The sequence below is a fragment of the Eretmochelys imbricata genome, chromosome 1 (assembly GCF_965152235.1).
Source record: "Eretmochelys imbricata isolate rEreImb1 chromosome 1, rEreImb1.hap1, whole genome shotgun sequence".
Taxonomy (NCBI): Eukaryota; Metazoa; Chordata; order Testudines; family Cheloniidae; genus Eretmochelys; species Eretmochelys imbricata.
In genome coordinates, this window is record NC_135572.1 from 238,590,205 (window position 1) to 238,604,220 (window position 14,016).

The 14,016-nt window shown below is 43.5% G+C and overlaps 1 protein-coding gene across 2 annotated transcripts in view; it reads left to right on the forward strand.

The window, feature by feature from the left end:
• The window catches only part of TM7SF3 (transmembrane 7 superfamily member 3), a 34,359-nt gene that overhangs the window by 7,261 nt on the left and 13,082 nt on the right, over positions 1 to 14,016 (forward strand). The window contains exons 1-4 of one of the 2 annotated variants that reach the window (XM_077826164.1): positions 7,214 to 7,448; positions 10,274 to 10,428; positions 12,034 to 12,184; positions 12,707 to 12,827. In XM_077826164.1, the coding sequence (XP_077682290.1) occupies positions 7,292 to 7,448; positions 10,274 to 10,428; positions 12,034 to 12,184; positions 12,707 to 12,827 (584 nt within the window). In that variant the 5' untranslated portion in view covers positions 7,214 to 7,291. Of the gene's footprint in view, positions 1 to 7,213; positions 7,449 to 10,273; positions 10,429 to 12,033; positions 12,185 to 12,706; positions 12,828 to 14,016 lie in introns of those variants that run through there. The other variant, XM_077826172.1, reaches the window with a different exon arrangement.

Genomic DNA, 14,016 nt, shown 5'->3' on the forward strand with positions numbered 1-14,016 from the left:
ATCACAGGGCCTAATAACATCAGCCACACTATCAGAGGCTCGTTCACCTGCACATCCACCAATGTGATATATGCCATCATGTGCCAGCAATGCTCCTCTGCCATGTACATTGGTCAAACTGGACAGTCTCTACGTAAAAGAATAAATGGACACAAATCAGATGTCAAGAATTATAACATTCATAAACCAGTCGGAGAACACTTCAATCTCTCTGGTCACGCAATCACAGACATGAAGGTCGCTATCTTAAAACAAAAAAACTTCAAATCCAGACTCCAGCGAGAAACTGCTGAATTGGAATTCATTTGCAAATTGGATACTATTATTTTAGGCTTAAATAGAGACTGGGAGTGGCTAAGTCATTATGCAAGGTAGCCTATTTCCTCTTGTTTTTTCCTACCCCCCCCCCCCCGATGTTCTGGTTTAACTTGGATTTAAACTTGGAGAGTGGTCAGTTTGGATGAGCTATTACCAGCAGGAGAGTGAGTTTGTGTGTGTATGGGGGTGGGTTTTTGGAGGGGGGTGAGGGAGTGAGAGAACCTGGATTTGTGCAGGAAATGGCCCAACTTGATTATCATGCACATTGTGTAAAGAGTTGTCACTTTGGATGGGCTATCACCAGCAGGAGAGTGAATTTGTGTGGGGGGGTGGAGGGTGAGAAAACCTGGATTTGTGCTGGAAATGGCCTAACCTGATGATCACTTTAGATAAGCTATTACCAGCAGGACAGTGGGGTGAGAGGAGGTATTGTTTCATATTCTCTGTGTATATATAAAGTCTGCTGCAGTTTCCACGGTATGCATCCGATGAAGTGAGCTGTAGCTCACGAAAGCTCATGCTCAAATAAATTGGTTAGTCTCTAAGGTGCCACAAGTACTCCTTTTCTTTTTGCGAATACAGACTAACACTGCTGTTACTCTGAAACCTGTCATAATTTGTCAGACCACTCTGTTTATTAGCAAAGTGCTTTTCCAATGCACCCAGATGTGAACCCCTCTCTGAGGCTAAAGATAACTTTTATTTATACAGGTTTCAGAGTAACAGCCGTGTTAGTCTGTATTCGCAAAAAGAAAAGGAGTACTTGTGGCACCTAAGGTGCCACAAGTACTCCTTTTCTTTTTATTTATACAGCTAAGCCAAAGCCAATTTAACATAAGAGACAAAAGGAAGCAGAAACTGACAAATATACATACATATCTTATTTGCATACTAACGTTTACCAATCTCCTAGCTCAGTAGGAGCTCTAAGTTAATTAGTTTGAGGACCCATTGTCTCACACTCCTTAATGTTTCTCTTCCTGACAACTATATTTCAACAAACCCTTCAAGTAACATTTCTTTAATGAATTATAATTTCAATATAATTCATTCTACTTTCACAGATATATGCAATGACATGTACTTTGAAACCACCTTCATGAGGCAGAAATGCAAGAGATCCATGAAGAAGAAATCAAATCAAGGATTGCTGCAGTTGCAAGGGACAGAGAAAGCATTAATAAGAAGCTAGAGCTGTGTATTGATCCCTTAAACCCCACTAAGCACCCAGAGGCAATAATAAACATGGTCAGTGGTAGAGTGGTACTGCTATCCATCAGTGTAGATGACATTTACAATTGGAATTCACCAAATGCAAGAATTTGAACGTAACTGGTCCACAGGGTTCTGTAACACCGTACCAAGGATAGCAGAGCCACTGGCAGGGACAAAGCATGTACAGGTTTGTCCAACAAAGGCATTTGACACTTGCCTACAAGCAAGTTCACGAGAGGTTGACATGAAGAATATTTTGTCACATGAGTTGGTTCCTGTACCAATGTCAGATGTTCTCGGACGCTGGTGACATGAGGCTTTCCAAGACTAAGTGTAAGCTAAAGAACCAGCTGCAGATAGAGGTGTCAACTAGACATACTTAACAAGACATCACCTGTAAAGTCATTGACCGTTCCACTTCTTTCAGTGGTATGCTGGCCAGCAAGTGATATTCAAGGACTTTGTGTCCAATTTCTGAGTCTGCACTGAACACAAGCTAGCTGCAGGTGACGTAACCTTGTCTTTGAAAAGTACAAAGTCCTCATCACAAAGAGTGTCACAAGATCTAGCAGAGCTACGGAAGCAAGCAGGGTGCATCAGCTGAGTGCAAATACAGAGCTACTGCCACAGAAAGTTGTGGAAACTGATGGAAACTGGAAACAAGAAACAGTGGATTAACATCATTTCTACAGAACTCCATTCAAGACAAGAATTTTGACCAAGAGAACCTGTTAGAGCACAAGGTAGTCATTGCAGGTAGAGACACACCCCAGTTGAAGTAAAGAAGGTGGTGTGGTGATCAACAGGGAAGATATGGCCACCTGTGGAGTTGGACAACCTCCTAGCAAAACAAATGATGATGCAAAAGAAAATCCAGTGGGAATATCAGTATTGTGTATTTGTTTTACTGATTTATTTTACTCTTGCATCATCACCTTGAACAGGGCCTAATTTCTTAAGCGATTAAGGACTCTCTAGCTTGAGAGGGAGCTGTAATAAACATTCATGCTGCTGCAGAGCAACACTAGAACATTGTGCCTGGACTGTTAGCTGTCCTTGTACCCTTGGGCAGTGATGCAGTACCATCCTATTTTGGCCTTGCCACTGTGTTGAAGATTCTGTGAGCTGGTGACTCCCTCTTTCTGCTGGCTGACATCAGTGCAGCAATACCTGATGGCTTTGAACTGGCAAACAAACTGTGCCACCATGTCAGAAGCATGGGAGAAATAACGTGCAGTGAAAATTGGTAAAGGTACCATGTCAACACCAAAGCTCAGCTCCCTACCACCACCAACTGAAGCGTTTTATAGAAGATGAGCACATCTTCAGGCACAAGTATGGGAAATGTGCTTTGGAGTATTAGGTTAAAGTATTACTATAATTTAAACAAATATATATTTTGAATGATTTCACATTAAAAAGTGTTCACTAGATGAATTGAGGATTAAGGTTCGTACTGTACCCGCCACCTCCTGCGTCATATACTTGTATTATTCATATACATATTGTGGCAAATTGCCGGCACTACTTTGATGGGTCTCGCGCTTTCTCTTCTTGGGGAGGGTTCAGGGCACTGTTTCTCACCCCTGAACTGGGGTATTAACTGCCCCACTAGTGTCCTAGAGGAGGGGAGTGGAGAGGGAGGCACCTGGGCCTGCCCTCTACTCCGGGTCCCAGCCCAGGGGCCCTAGGGATGGCGGTAAACCACTTGAACTAGCAGTTCCTTCCCCTGGGCTACTTTCCTCTCCTGCCCTTCAGCTTGTGGGGCTTCCTGCGCTCCCTCTGCACAAACCAGGTGTGCCTTTACCTAGGGTCTTGGTCGTCTTAGCCCACCGCAGCACTTCTCCAAACTGCTCTCTGCTTCGACTCCTCCAAACTGCTCTCTAATCCAACATCAGTCCACTCTGCTTCAACTCCTTCCCTTGTCTGATTGAAGCAGGGGGGTTTTATCAGGTGACTGGTTTCAGGTGCTTTAATTAATCTATAGCAAACTTTCTTTCCTATACAGGGAATAAGGCTCCCTTCTAACGCTCTCCTGCTGCCCTCTGGCCATGCTGTATCACAATATTAATGATATTGCAAATATTACTACATGAAATGCATGTATTAACAACTCTTGCGGCTTGTTTATTGTATGCCCCAAATAATGTGTGAACACCTGATGATGGGTGGGGTGGCAAGGCAGGGATGAAATGTCAATCAGTCCTTTTTCAGTCTTTTTGATTATGATGTCAGAGTTGTTTCTGAGGCTGTGGATGGCATTGTGTTCTGCACGGCTGAGGTTATGGGGCAAGCGATGCTGCTTTTCCACAATTTCAGACCGTGCATATCGATTGTCTGGCTATGTAGACTCCTTCCTCAGGCCCTACGCTACCAGCACTCCCAGCTATCTTCGAGACACCACTGACTTCCTGAGGAAACTACAATCCATCTGTGATCTTCCTGATAACACCATCCTGGCCACTATGGATGTAGAAGCCCTCTACCCCAACATTCCACATAAAGATGGACTACAAGCCATCAGGAACAGTATCCCTGGTAATGTCACGGCAAACCTGGTGGCTGACCTTTGTGACTTTGTCCTCACCCATAACTATTTCACATTTGGGGACAATGTATACCTTCAAATCAGCAGCACTGCTATGGGTACCTGCATGGCCTCACAGTATGCCAACATTTTTATGGATGACTTAGAACAACGCTTCCTCAGCTCTCGTCCCCTAATGCCCCTACTCTACTTGCGCTACATTGATGACATCTTCATCATCTGGACCCATGAAAAAGAAGCCCTTGAGGAATTCCACCCTGATTTCAACAATTTCCATCCCACCATCAACCTCAGCCTAGACCAGTTCACACAAGAGATCCACTTCCTGGACGCTACTGTGCTAATAAGCGATGGTCACAGAAACACCACCCAATACCAGAAACCTGCTGATCGCTATTCCTACCTACATGCCTCCAGCTTTCATCTAGACCACGCCACACAATCCATTGTCTACAGCCAAGCTCTACGATACAACCGCATTTGCTCCAACCCCTCAGACAGAGACAAACACCTGCAAGATCTCTATCAAGCATTCTTACAACTACAATACCCACCTGCTGAAGTGAAGAAACAGATTGACAGAGCCAGAAGAGTACCCAGAAGTTACCTACTACAGGACAGGCCCGACAAAGAAAATAACGGAACGCCACTAGCCATCACCTTCAGCCCCCAACTAAAACCTCTCCAACGCATCATCAAGGATCTACAACCTATCCTGAAGGATGACCCATCACTCTCACAAATCTTGGGAGACAGGCCAGTCCTTGCTTACAGACAGCCCCCCAACCTGAAGCAAATACTTACCAGCAACCACACAACAAAACCACTAACCCAGGAACCTATCCTTGCAACAAAGCCCGTTGCCAACTGTGCCCCCATATCTATTCAGGGGAGACCATCATAGGGCCTAATCACATCAGCCACGCTATCAGAGGCTCGTTCACCTGCACATCTACCAGTGTGATATATGCCAGCAATGCCCCTCTGCCATGTACATTGGCCAAACTGGACAGTCTCTACGTAAAAGAATAAATGGACACAAATCAGACGTCAAGAATTATAACATTCAAAAACCAGTCGGAGAACACGTCAATCTCTTTGGTCACTCGATTTACAGACCTAAAAGTGGCAATTCTTCAACAAAAAAAAACTTCAGAAACAGACTCCAACTGCTGAATTGGAATTAATTTACAAACTGGATACAATTAACTTAGGCTTGAAGAAAGACTGGGAGTGGATGGGTCATTGCACAAGGTAAAACTATTTCCCCATGATTATTCCCCCCCGCCGCCCCCGCACTGTTCCTCAGACGTTCTTGTCAACTGCTGGAAGTGGCCCACCTTGATTATCACTACAAAAGGTCTGTCCTGTCGCCCGCCCCCGCCGCTCTCCTGCTGGTAATAGCTCACCTTTCCTGATCACTCTCGTTACAGTATGTATGGTAACACTCATTGTTTCATGTTCTTTGTATATAGAAATCTCCCCACTGTATTTTCCACTACATGCTGAAGTAAGCTGTAGCTCACGAAAGCTTATGCTCAGATAAATTTGTTAGTCTCTAAGGTGCCACAAGTACTCCTGTTGTTTTTGTGGATACAGACTAACATGGCTGTTACTCTGACCTGCTATGTGAATTTGGGCAGATAACTTCACCTCTCTGTTTCCCTCCCACTTTTGTCTACTTAAACAGAAAGCTCTCAAGGACAGGGGCTGTCTCTCTGTCTGTGTGTGATACACTAGCTCTAGCGCAGTGGGGCTTCAATCTCAGCTGAGCCCTCTAAGTGGTACTGTGATACCTATATTCAATACAGGGAAGGCTGCAGCAACACAGCGAAGTGATGGTGCAGGCTATTTAGTGGTCTGTGGGTGGAGGACTTCATTCCCCGGGCTGTCAGTGATACTTTTCACCAGTACTAAGCTTCCCTGAACTTGTAAAAATTGTGTATTAAACTGCGCATGGCTTAAATGTGTATTTTTATGCCTTTGTACACCCTGACATGTAACTGAGAACTTGTCATGTAATGGTGAGGGATTCCTAAATAGGCTGTTTCTTTTCCATTCATCACTTGTTGATGCAATGCTGTACAAGCAGAACACGTGCCTGCTTGGGATGACAAAATAACTAGAGACTTTTCATAGGAAACTTTTAATAGGAAACCTCAGAGTAAGGAATCTTCCAACTTGATATAACTGAACGGGAGGGAAAGATGTCCTCTCTAGTACCTCCTATTTTGGCTCTCCTAAACTCTTAATAAAGGATGCATTTCATTTCTAGGTGTTACCTTTGGCTGTTTACAGGCCTCTGTATAAACAAGTTGATCAGGTTTCGGTGGACAGACAGATCCTGGACACTGCAGAACAAACACCTCAGTTGGCATCCTTTTGGGGATTTTTGCATAGGCATGGAAACTAAACTGTCCCCTCAGCTTGCTTAATGAGAGCCAAGATGAATTGAACCCTTATTCCCAGCGCTTAATTTGTAAGGAAAGAGATGCCAGGACTCAAGCAATTTTTATATATTCAAATTAATGCACCAAGCCCAGAGATGCCAGGGATATGAACTGCTAAGCCTAGAGGTGCTGGGGCTCAGCACTGGCAAGTCCTGGCATAAATTGAGCCCTGCTTGTTCCTGTAGTTTGGGGCTGAGGCAGTGAAAAGCTTTCACTGGCCATACTGGGTCTGTACTGTGGCTAAACAAAAGTTAATTTTCCCATAATCTTTTTCTTTTGTGTGAATTTAGTACTTGTGAAAAATTCCTCTTTGATTCTAGATTTTGAAACGGCTCGATTCTAGAAGGCAGCTTTGTTTGTTCGTTTGTTAAAAGCCAAAGACCAAGAATCCATTTTCTTTTCCTTTTGGAGTATGAAATAAGTTCACTTTCATTAATGGATCAGGCTACTGCTTTAATTGTGGAATTCTTTGCTATGTTCTGTATTGTGTTTATAAATGATCTCTTTCTTAAATCTAAATGTCTGAAATGGTACGTGCCGAGGCTGCACAGAGGAGAAGCCTAATATGTGGGAGATGACTCGAAAGTAGGCATGGTAAGTCTGTCGAGTGGTGTTTATGTGGCCTGCATATTAGTTATGCAGAATCTGTAAAAACGTTTAATATGAAATCTTTCAGCACCCAGGAAGGTAACTGTCAGAATGCGAACAGAGCGTAACTGTGGCTGTGTTGTCGCCTTGAATCTGCAGACAACCTGAAACAATGGTTGCAAACTGTGACCTTTTCATTGCTGATAAGGTGGAAGGGTCTGGAAGTTTGGCATGGAAGAAACTATGGAAGGGAGACATTCAAAGAAAAAGAAACAGAGATGGATGGCAAAAGAAGAGAAATAAGAACAGAAATAACAGGGATCCTAAAAGTGAGCTTATTTGCCAGTGAATGATGCTGATTGCAGCATCAAGGTGCTACAAAACAAAAGCTAAGTTTTGAGTTATAACTCTGCCCTTGCTCTTTGTATAAACTTCTTGTTGACATAAATGGGAATTACCCTTTTGGACTGAATCAAATATGGAGTACTAAATCTGTAATTCTGGCCCATGAACAATAATTAGAACTGGATTTCAGACCTCTCTACCGAATGTGTTTGAATCTGACTCTAAAAGAACTGCTGTTTGTGTGCTGATCTTATTTTTGCTGGATGAGCCATTCAGGTGTAAGTGATTTGGAGCCAGCTTGAGGCTACACAAAAAGACTGGCAAAATCATTTAACAAACACTAACTGTATATAAGGGCTTGTCTACACATGGGTTATTCTGAAATAACTCCCAAGCGTATATGCTCTTATCGTGATTTAAGCTAAACTGGAAAAAAGCACTCTTGTTTCCAGAATAAGCTGGTCTATACTGAAAAGTTACATCAGCATAGCTACCTCTCAAGGTTGTGAAAAATCCCCATCAGAGAGTAGTTAAACCAGTCTAACCCGCAGACGGTGCTAGGTCGACCAAGAATTCTCACATGGTCACATTGATTGATGTTCAGCTGGTGTGAAAAACCAGCTGAGTAGGCGTTAGGAAGTAGGGAGCAGTTTTGAGCAGTCCGCATATTGAGCAGTTAATTTAAGCACTGTGGGTTTTGTTTCTACCTATTAACTATGGTAAATAATAGTCATTTCAAAGTTGCAACTCTTGAGGCTATGTCTCCACTACAGAGTTAAGTTGACACAAGTTACGCTGACTATCATAAATGTGTTGTATGAAGTCAAAACTAAACCCTTAATGGGGCTATTGTTGCAATGAAGGGGACCATCTGAAAGCATACTATGGAGATGTTAGCCGCTAAGATGCCACCAGGATTCCTTTCAGAGTAGCAGCTGTGTTAGTCTGTGTCCGCAAAAAGAAAAGGAGTACTTGTGGCACCTTAGAGACTAACCAATTTATTTGAGCATAAGCTTTCGTGACGTACAGCTCACTTCATCGGATGCATGCCACAAGTACTCCTTTTCTTTTTATGGATTCCTTGTTGTTTTTGCTGATAGACTAATGCGGCTCCCCCTCTGAAAGCTGCTTCCTAGAAGCCAGTGACCTAACATATAAATCTTATGCTAGGATGAAGTTTGTTTCCTTTGGTAGTTCTGAATTCCTGTGCATATAATCCAGTCTGGTTGTGGTTGCTGTTGCTGCAGTCCTCCCAAGTCTCATACCTTCAGGGGGTTAACTTTACAGTATCCTCTTGAGGGTTTAAAAGGGCACCTGACCACTGCATATTCTGTGAGGGTATTGGGGAAGGGAAGCAGCAGCACTGACTGTCCTCCAAGCAAATCCAGGCCATCTAACAGAGGCATGGAATAATAGGCAACATCTGTCAGCATTTACTCTATGATAAGAGTTGTTCTGCTGAGGAAGTGGCTCTATGTTTTTATGCTTGGTAAGTTCTCTGCTAGGTTGACTACTGGTTGGGGGCAGAAAGAACTTGGCATGAATTGTGCCTCTTGGTTCAAAACTGAAGGCTTGTCTACACTTACAGCGCTGCAGCTGCACTGCTGTAGTGCTTAGTGAAGATGCTCCCTACCTCGAGGTGGTAGCTGTGTCAGCGGGAGAAGCCTTCCTGTCAACATAGCGCTGTCTACACCGGGGTTTAGGTCAGCATAACTACGTCACCCCTGAGCAACGTAGTTATACTGGCATAAGCTTGTAGTGTAGACTAGGGCTGAAAGAAACCTAACCATATATCTGAAAGAAGCTATTAAAAACAAAAACAGAAGACCTACTGATTACAAAAAATGTGCTTCTTTAACTCGGTGACAAATGGATTTTGAGGTGGTCTTAAGTAGATTTGTTTTGTTTTGTTTTGTCCCCCCCCGCCCCACCCCCCAGCTACTGGCACTAATTAGGCTTTCTTGTAGAACCTGAATACCTAGTTAACATGTTAATTCTCATTATGTAGTAAGCTGGATCAGACAGTGTGGCTCCTTTTAAAGTAATGCAGAGGGTGTACCTCTCAATTTTGAGGATCATACTCCAGCAAGTCTGCATTATTTAAGGTAAACTGCCCTGGCTTCAGCCCCCAAACTTCTCTTTGGATGAATTAACTTTTTATCAGATCTCCTCACTTAGAGACTTATTGCGCCATCAATGCAGAATTCCAAGATCAACGTGCACCAAGGAAAAATGTTAACTTCTTTAAAATGGCTGCATGTGTCTTCATTAGGAAATCTTGGGTGAATTCTGGAAGTTTTGCCATTGAGTTCAGCGGGGTCTGGATTCCACCTGGTATGTCTAAAGACTATATTGTGAGGCTAGTGTACTGACCAGTCAGTTAGGCCAGTAGACAAGGGCAAGAGGCATTCAGCATCATGTCAGCTAACTCAACTCATCATGTTTATTCCACACTGAATGCTGTTTGCCTTGTTTGCAGCCAGTTCAGGCATGGCCAGCATTGTCGGCTAACTCAGTTCTGCACAACATAAGATTTTAGTGAAGACAGCCCCTTTGATGTACACTCTTTGTGGGTCCCAGGCTTAAACTCTCATTATGGCTTTCTTCTGGAGAAGCAGATCTTTTTATGGTGGTCTGTGGTGTTCTGATGTGAATTAATTTTTTTTTAGTACCAAATTCTGTTTTGTCTCCAGATAATTAATTTTGGACCCCGTAAATCTTTAAATTCATTACATTTATCTCCTTCCTCCCCTCCCTTTTAAAGATACCAACATAACTTCTTTGATTGTTGGATATTTATTTAATACAGGTCTTCTTGAACTCTCTTTGGACAAGTTCAAAAATGTGCTACTTAACCAGACCATCCCAGTGGAAGCTGTAATAAAGAATATTGCAAGCAATGTGACTGTCATTATTTTTCAAGTACATTCCCACCAAAAAAATGTAACCATCTCCTTTGATAAGGTATGTATGAAGTTGGAATCTAAATGCCTCCATTGTGTTCACATTAACTAATGGTACTCCTCATTAGAAGCGGAAGATTAGAAAATCACTCTGTGGTAAGGATAAATTTGTGTTTGGAGGGGGGAATGAAACTGCATGAACCACGCATATGTTTTTAATCTTTTAGTCTAGCTCCCAGACTTTAGAACTAAATCTTTTTCATGTCTACTCAACTTATTGTAGCTTATGTCTCACAAAAAACATGGAGCCATTCTGTATATTGGGATTCTGAATGAATGAGCAGTTGGCTGCAAACTGCTCTGAAGCTTTAATTGTGGTGCTGTCACATGACCTTTGAAACATGCTGTAACATCTCATATTTGACCTAGGACTGACATCAATATACCAGTTCCCCACTCAGTGTTCTCCACTAGGATAAACACCTTTGGCTGTTGCAGTTCATATTTATAGGTGTGGATGTTATAGGGCCCTTCTTAAAATTTTGTGTGTTGCTTTTGTTTTATTCCCCTAGTTACCTCTTCTGGATTTATTTTTGTTAACTTCAGTGATGTGGGATGAGGGGGACAAATGCTCTTAAAAGCTCAGGTTTCAGAGTAGCAGCCGTGTTAGTCTGTATTCGCAAAAAGAAAAGGAGTACTTGTGGCACCTTAGAGACTAACCAATTTATTTGAGCATAAGCTTTCGTGAGCTACAGCGTGTGCATCCGATGAAGTGAGCTGTAGCTCACAAAAGCTTATGCTCAAATAAATTGGTTAGTCTCTAGGGTGCCACAAGTACTCCTTTTCTTTTTTCTTAAAAGCTCAAATTCATTCCCTGTTTTTCTTCCACAAACATGACTCCCCACCTTGCCCCTCTAATGAAGCATAAACATTCTTGCTGCTGAACTCTAGCCTCAGTTCAGCAACACTAGCATTGGACAGTGTAATCTAAAGGTCAACTATTCTGTGGCAATGAAGATGTAACTGGTTTGTGGGACAAAATGTACCTTCTGCAGTATCATCTCTGTACTAGCAGGTAGCTTTCCTGTGACTAACCCCATTCTCCTAAGCAAAACTTTCATGGGCATTTCAGCAAGGACTCACTCACAGGGTATTTGGGACAAAATTGGGGAACTTGTGATTGGTGGAGGTGGTGGCTGTGCAAGTTTCTTCTCCCAACGCTTTAACCTATTCGCTTTTCTGGAATATTCAGTAGTACTAAACTGTGGCTGCAGAGGTAACTGCATAAAGCATTGCTTTTTGTGTAGGTCCTAAATAAAGCAATTAAAAAAAAAAAAAGGAACAGAATGATGATTGTAAAACAATCACAAATGCAACATAGGGACTTAGAAGCCTGAGAACATTGCCTCAGGCTAATCACTCCAGTGTCCTATTTTGAGCCCAAACCAAACGGTATTGCCTCTTTAAAGGAATAAAGATAAAATAAAATGATAAAGCCTGTGGCTGGCTGACTTGTCTGGAGTCCGCAATGATCTAATAGCTGGCAATGGGATTCACACCCCCAGATAATGCGTGCCTTCTGGAACGAGCTCTCTGTGTGTCTGTCACTCTGCAAAAACCTACTGCTGTGCTGAAGGTGTGCTTGGTTTTATCTGTTTGTTTTCAGAATTCCTCTGCAAATAGCTCAGAAACTGGAGTAGACAAAGGGTTAGTTTCCATTCTTCGGCCTCAGCAGAGTGTGTGTACATGGTACCTGCAGTCTCCGGATGCCAAGCAAGTGTTGAGCACAGCTGTTTCTTTCGCTTATTCTGAGAGAGGTAAATTTTTTTCCCCCTCTCATTCTGTTCTGCGATAACAGAAGAGTTAAACTACAGATCTTTTCTCTGGAAGGCCATATTTGTTGCCCAGTACTATATATAGCTTGCACTAAACACACCGGAAGTCCTGACACTTACTGGGGAATGGATGCCAAATTTGGGTTCAGCATTTAATCAACTGATTATATTGAGATCTAACATTAAAGCAATTGCTATCTTGGAGCTGGCTGTACAGGCTTTGCTAGTCTAAAGCCCCAGTCCTGCAAACATTTATTCCCATGTTTAAGTCTAGTCAGAGTTTCTGTGACTTACTTCCATGTATATACCTGTAGGATCAGGACCCTATATTTCAAGATCTTTGGAGAATGGACTATGCCTGTTAATAATACCAAATGAGGCCCTAATAATAAACACCAAAAAAGGGAACTATAGCTTCATTCCATTGCACTGCTGAAAATTCCTCGAGAGGGAGAGGAAGATTTGCTACATCTAACTGTCTCTTATTTTGTTTGTGTTTTTTAGATCCTATCCCTGGAGGCTGCAATCTGGAATTTAACTTGGAAGTTGATCCCAATATTTATTTAGAGTATAATTTAATTGACACATGCATCAAGTTTGCCCCTGCAAACTTGGGATATGCCAGGTGTGTGTAACTTAACAAATAGTCTTCCATGTATTGCATTTGTGCAGAGCTGGAAATGCTTAATAAACAATATTATTCTAAATACAGAAAGGTATTTTCTCTCTTAGCAAGAGAGAATTTTGCTTATAGCAAAAGAAATAGACATCAAACCAGGAAAGATGCATAGCTGATCCTGAAAATAGGTTAACTTTGTGAGGGAGAGAGGAAATGGGGTGAGGAGACTATCCATAGAAAGTGAGAGAAACTATACAAGCTCAAATTTCTGATGTTTGCTCTGGTGAAGAATACACAATTATTGGGACTAATGATTCTTCATGGAAAACATCTGTTCTGTTCTAGAAACCATTCTGTACTACTGTTTTTTTTTCTTCTTCATTCTATTACAGGGGTGGGCAATTATGGCGTGCAGGCTGGATCCAGCCCGCGAGCAGTTTTAGCTGGCCTGCGAGCTCCTGCTGGGGAGTGGGGTCTGGGGCTTGCTGCACTCCAGCCGGGGCACTGGGTCGGGGGCCAGACCACGTGGCTCAGCCCTGCTCTGGCACTCCAGCCGGGGTGCAGGGTCGGGGGCTGCACCGCATGGCTCCCGAAAGCTGTGGCATGGCCCCACTCTGGCTGCTACATGCCCCAATGAGAGCTGTCCCTGCAGACGGGGCAGCACGCAGAGTCACCTGGCCGCGCCTCCACACAGAGCCAGAGAAGGGACATGCCACTGCTTCCGGGAGCCACTTGAGGTAAGCGCCACTCAGAACCTGCACCCCTGAGCCTCTCCCCATGCCTCAACCCCCTGCCCCAGCCCTGATCCCCCTCCTGCTTGCCAACCCCCTTTATCCCAACTCGGAGCACCCTCCTATACCTCAAACCTTTCATCCCCAGAGCCCTCACCCCCAGCTGGAATCTGCACCCCTTCCCGCACCCCTGCCCCAGCCCTGATCCTCCCTCGTGCCCTCCGAACCCCTCGGTCCCAGCCCAGAGCACCCTCCTACTCCCCAAACTCCTCATCCCCGCCCCACCCCAGAGCCCTCATCCCAACACCAATCTTGTGAGCATTCATGGTCCACTATACAATTTCTGTTCTCCGATGTGGCCCTCGGGCCAAAAAGTTTGCCCACCCCTGTTCTATTACCATGATAGCAAGGTCCTTGTCTGGAAGTCTTATCTAATCTTACTGCTTATCACCTGCAGTCCTAAT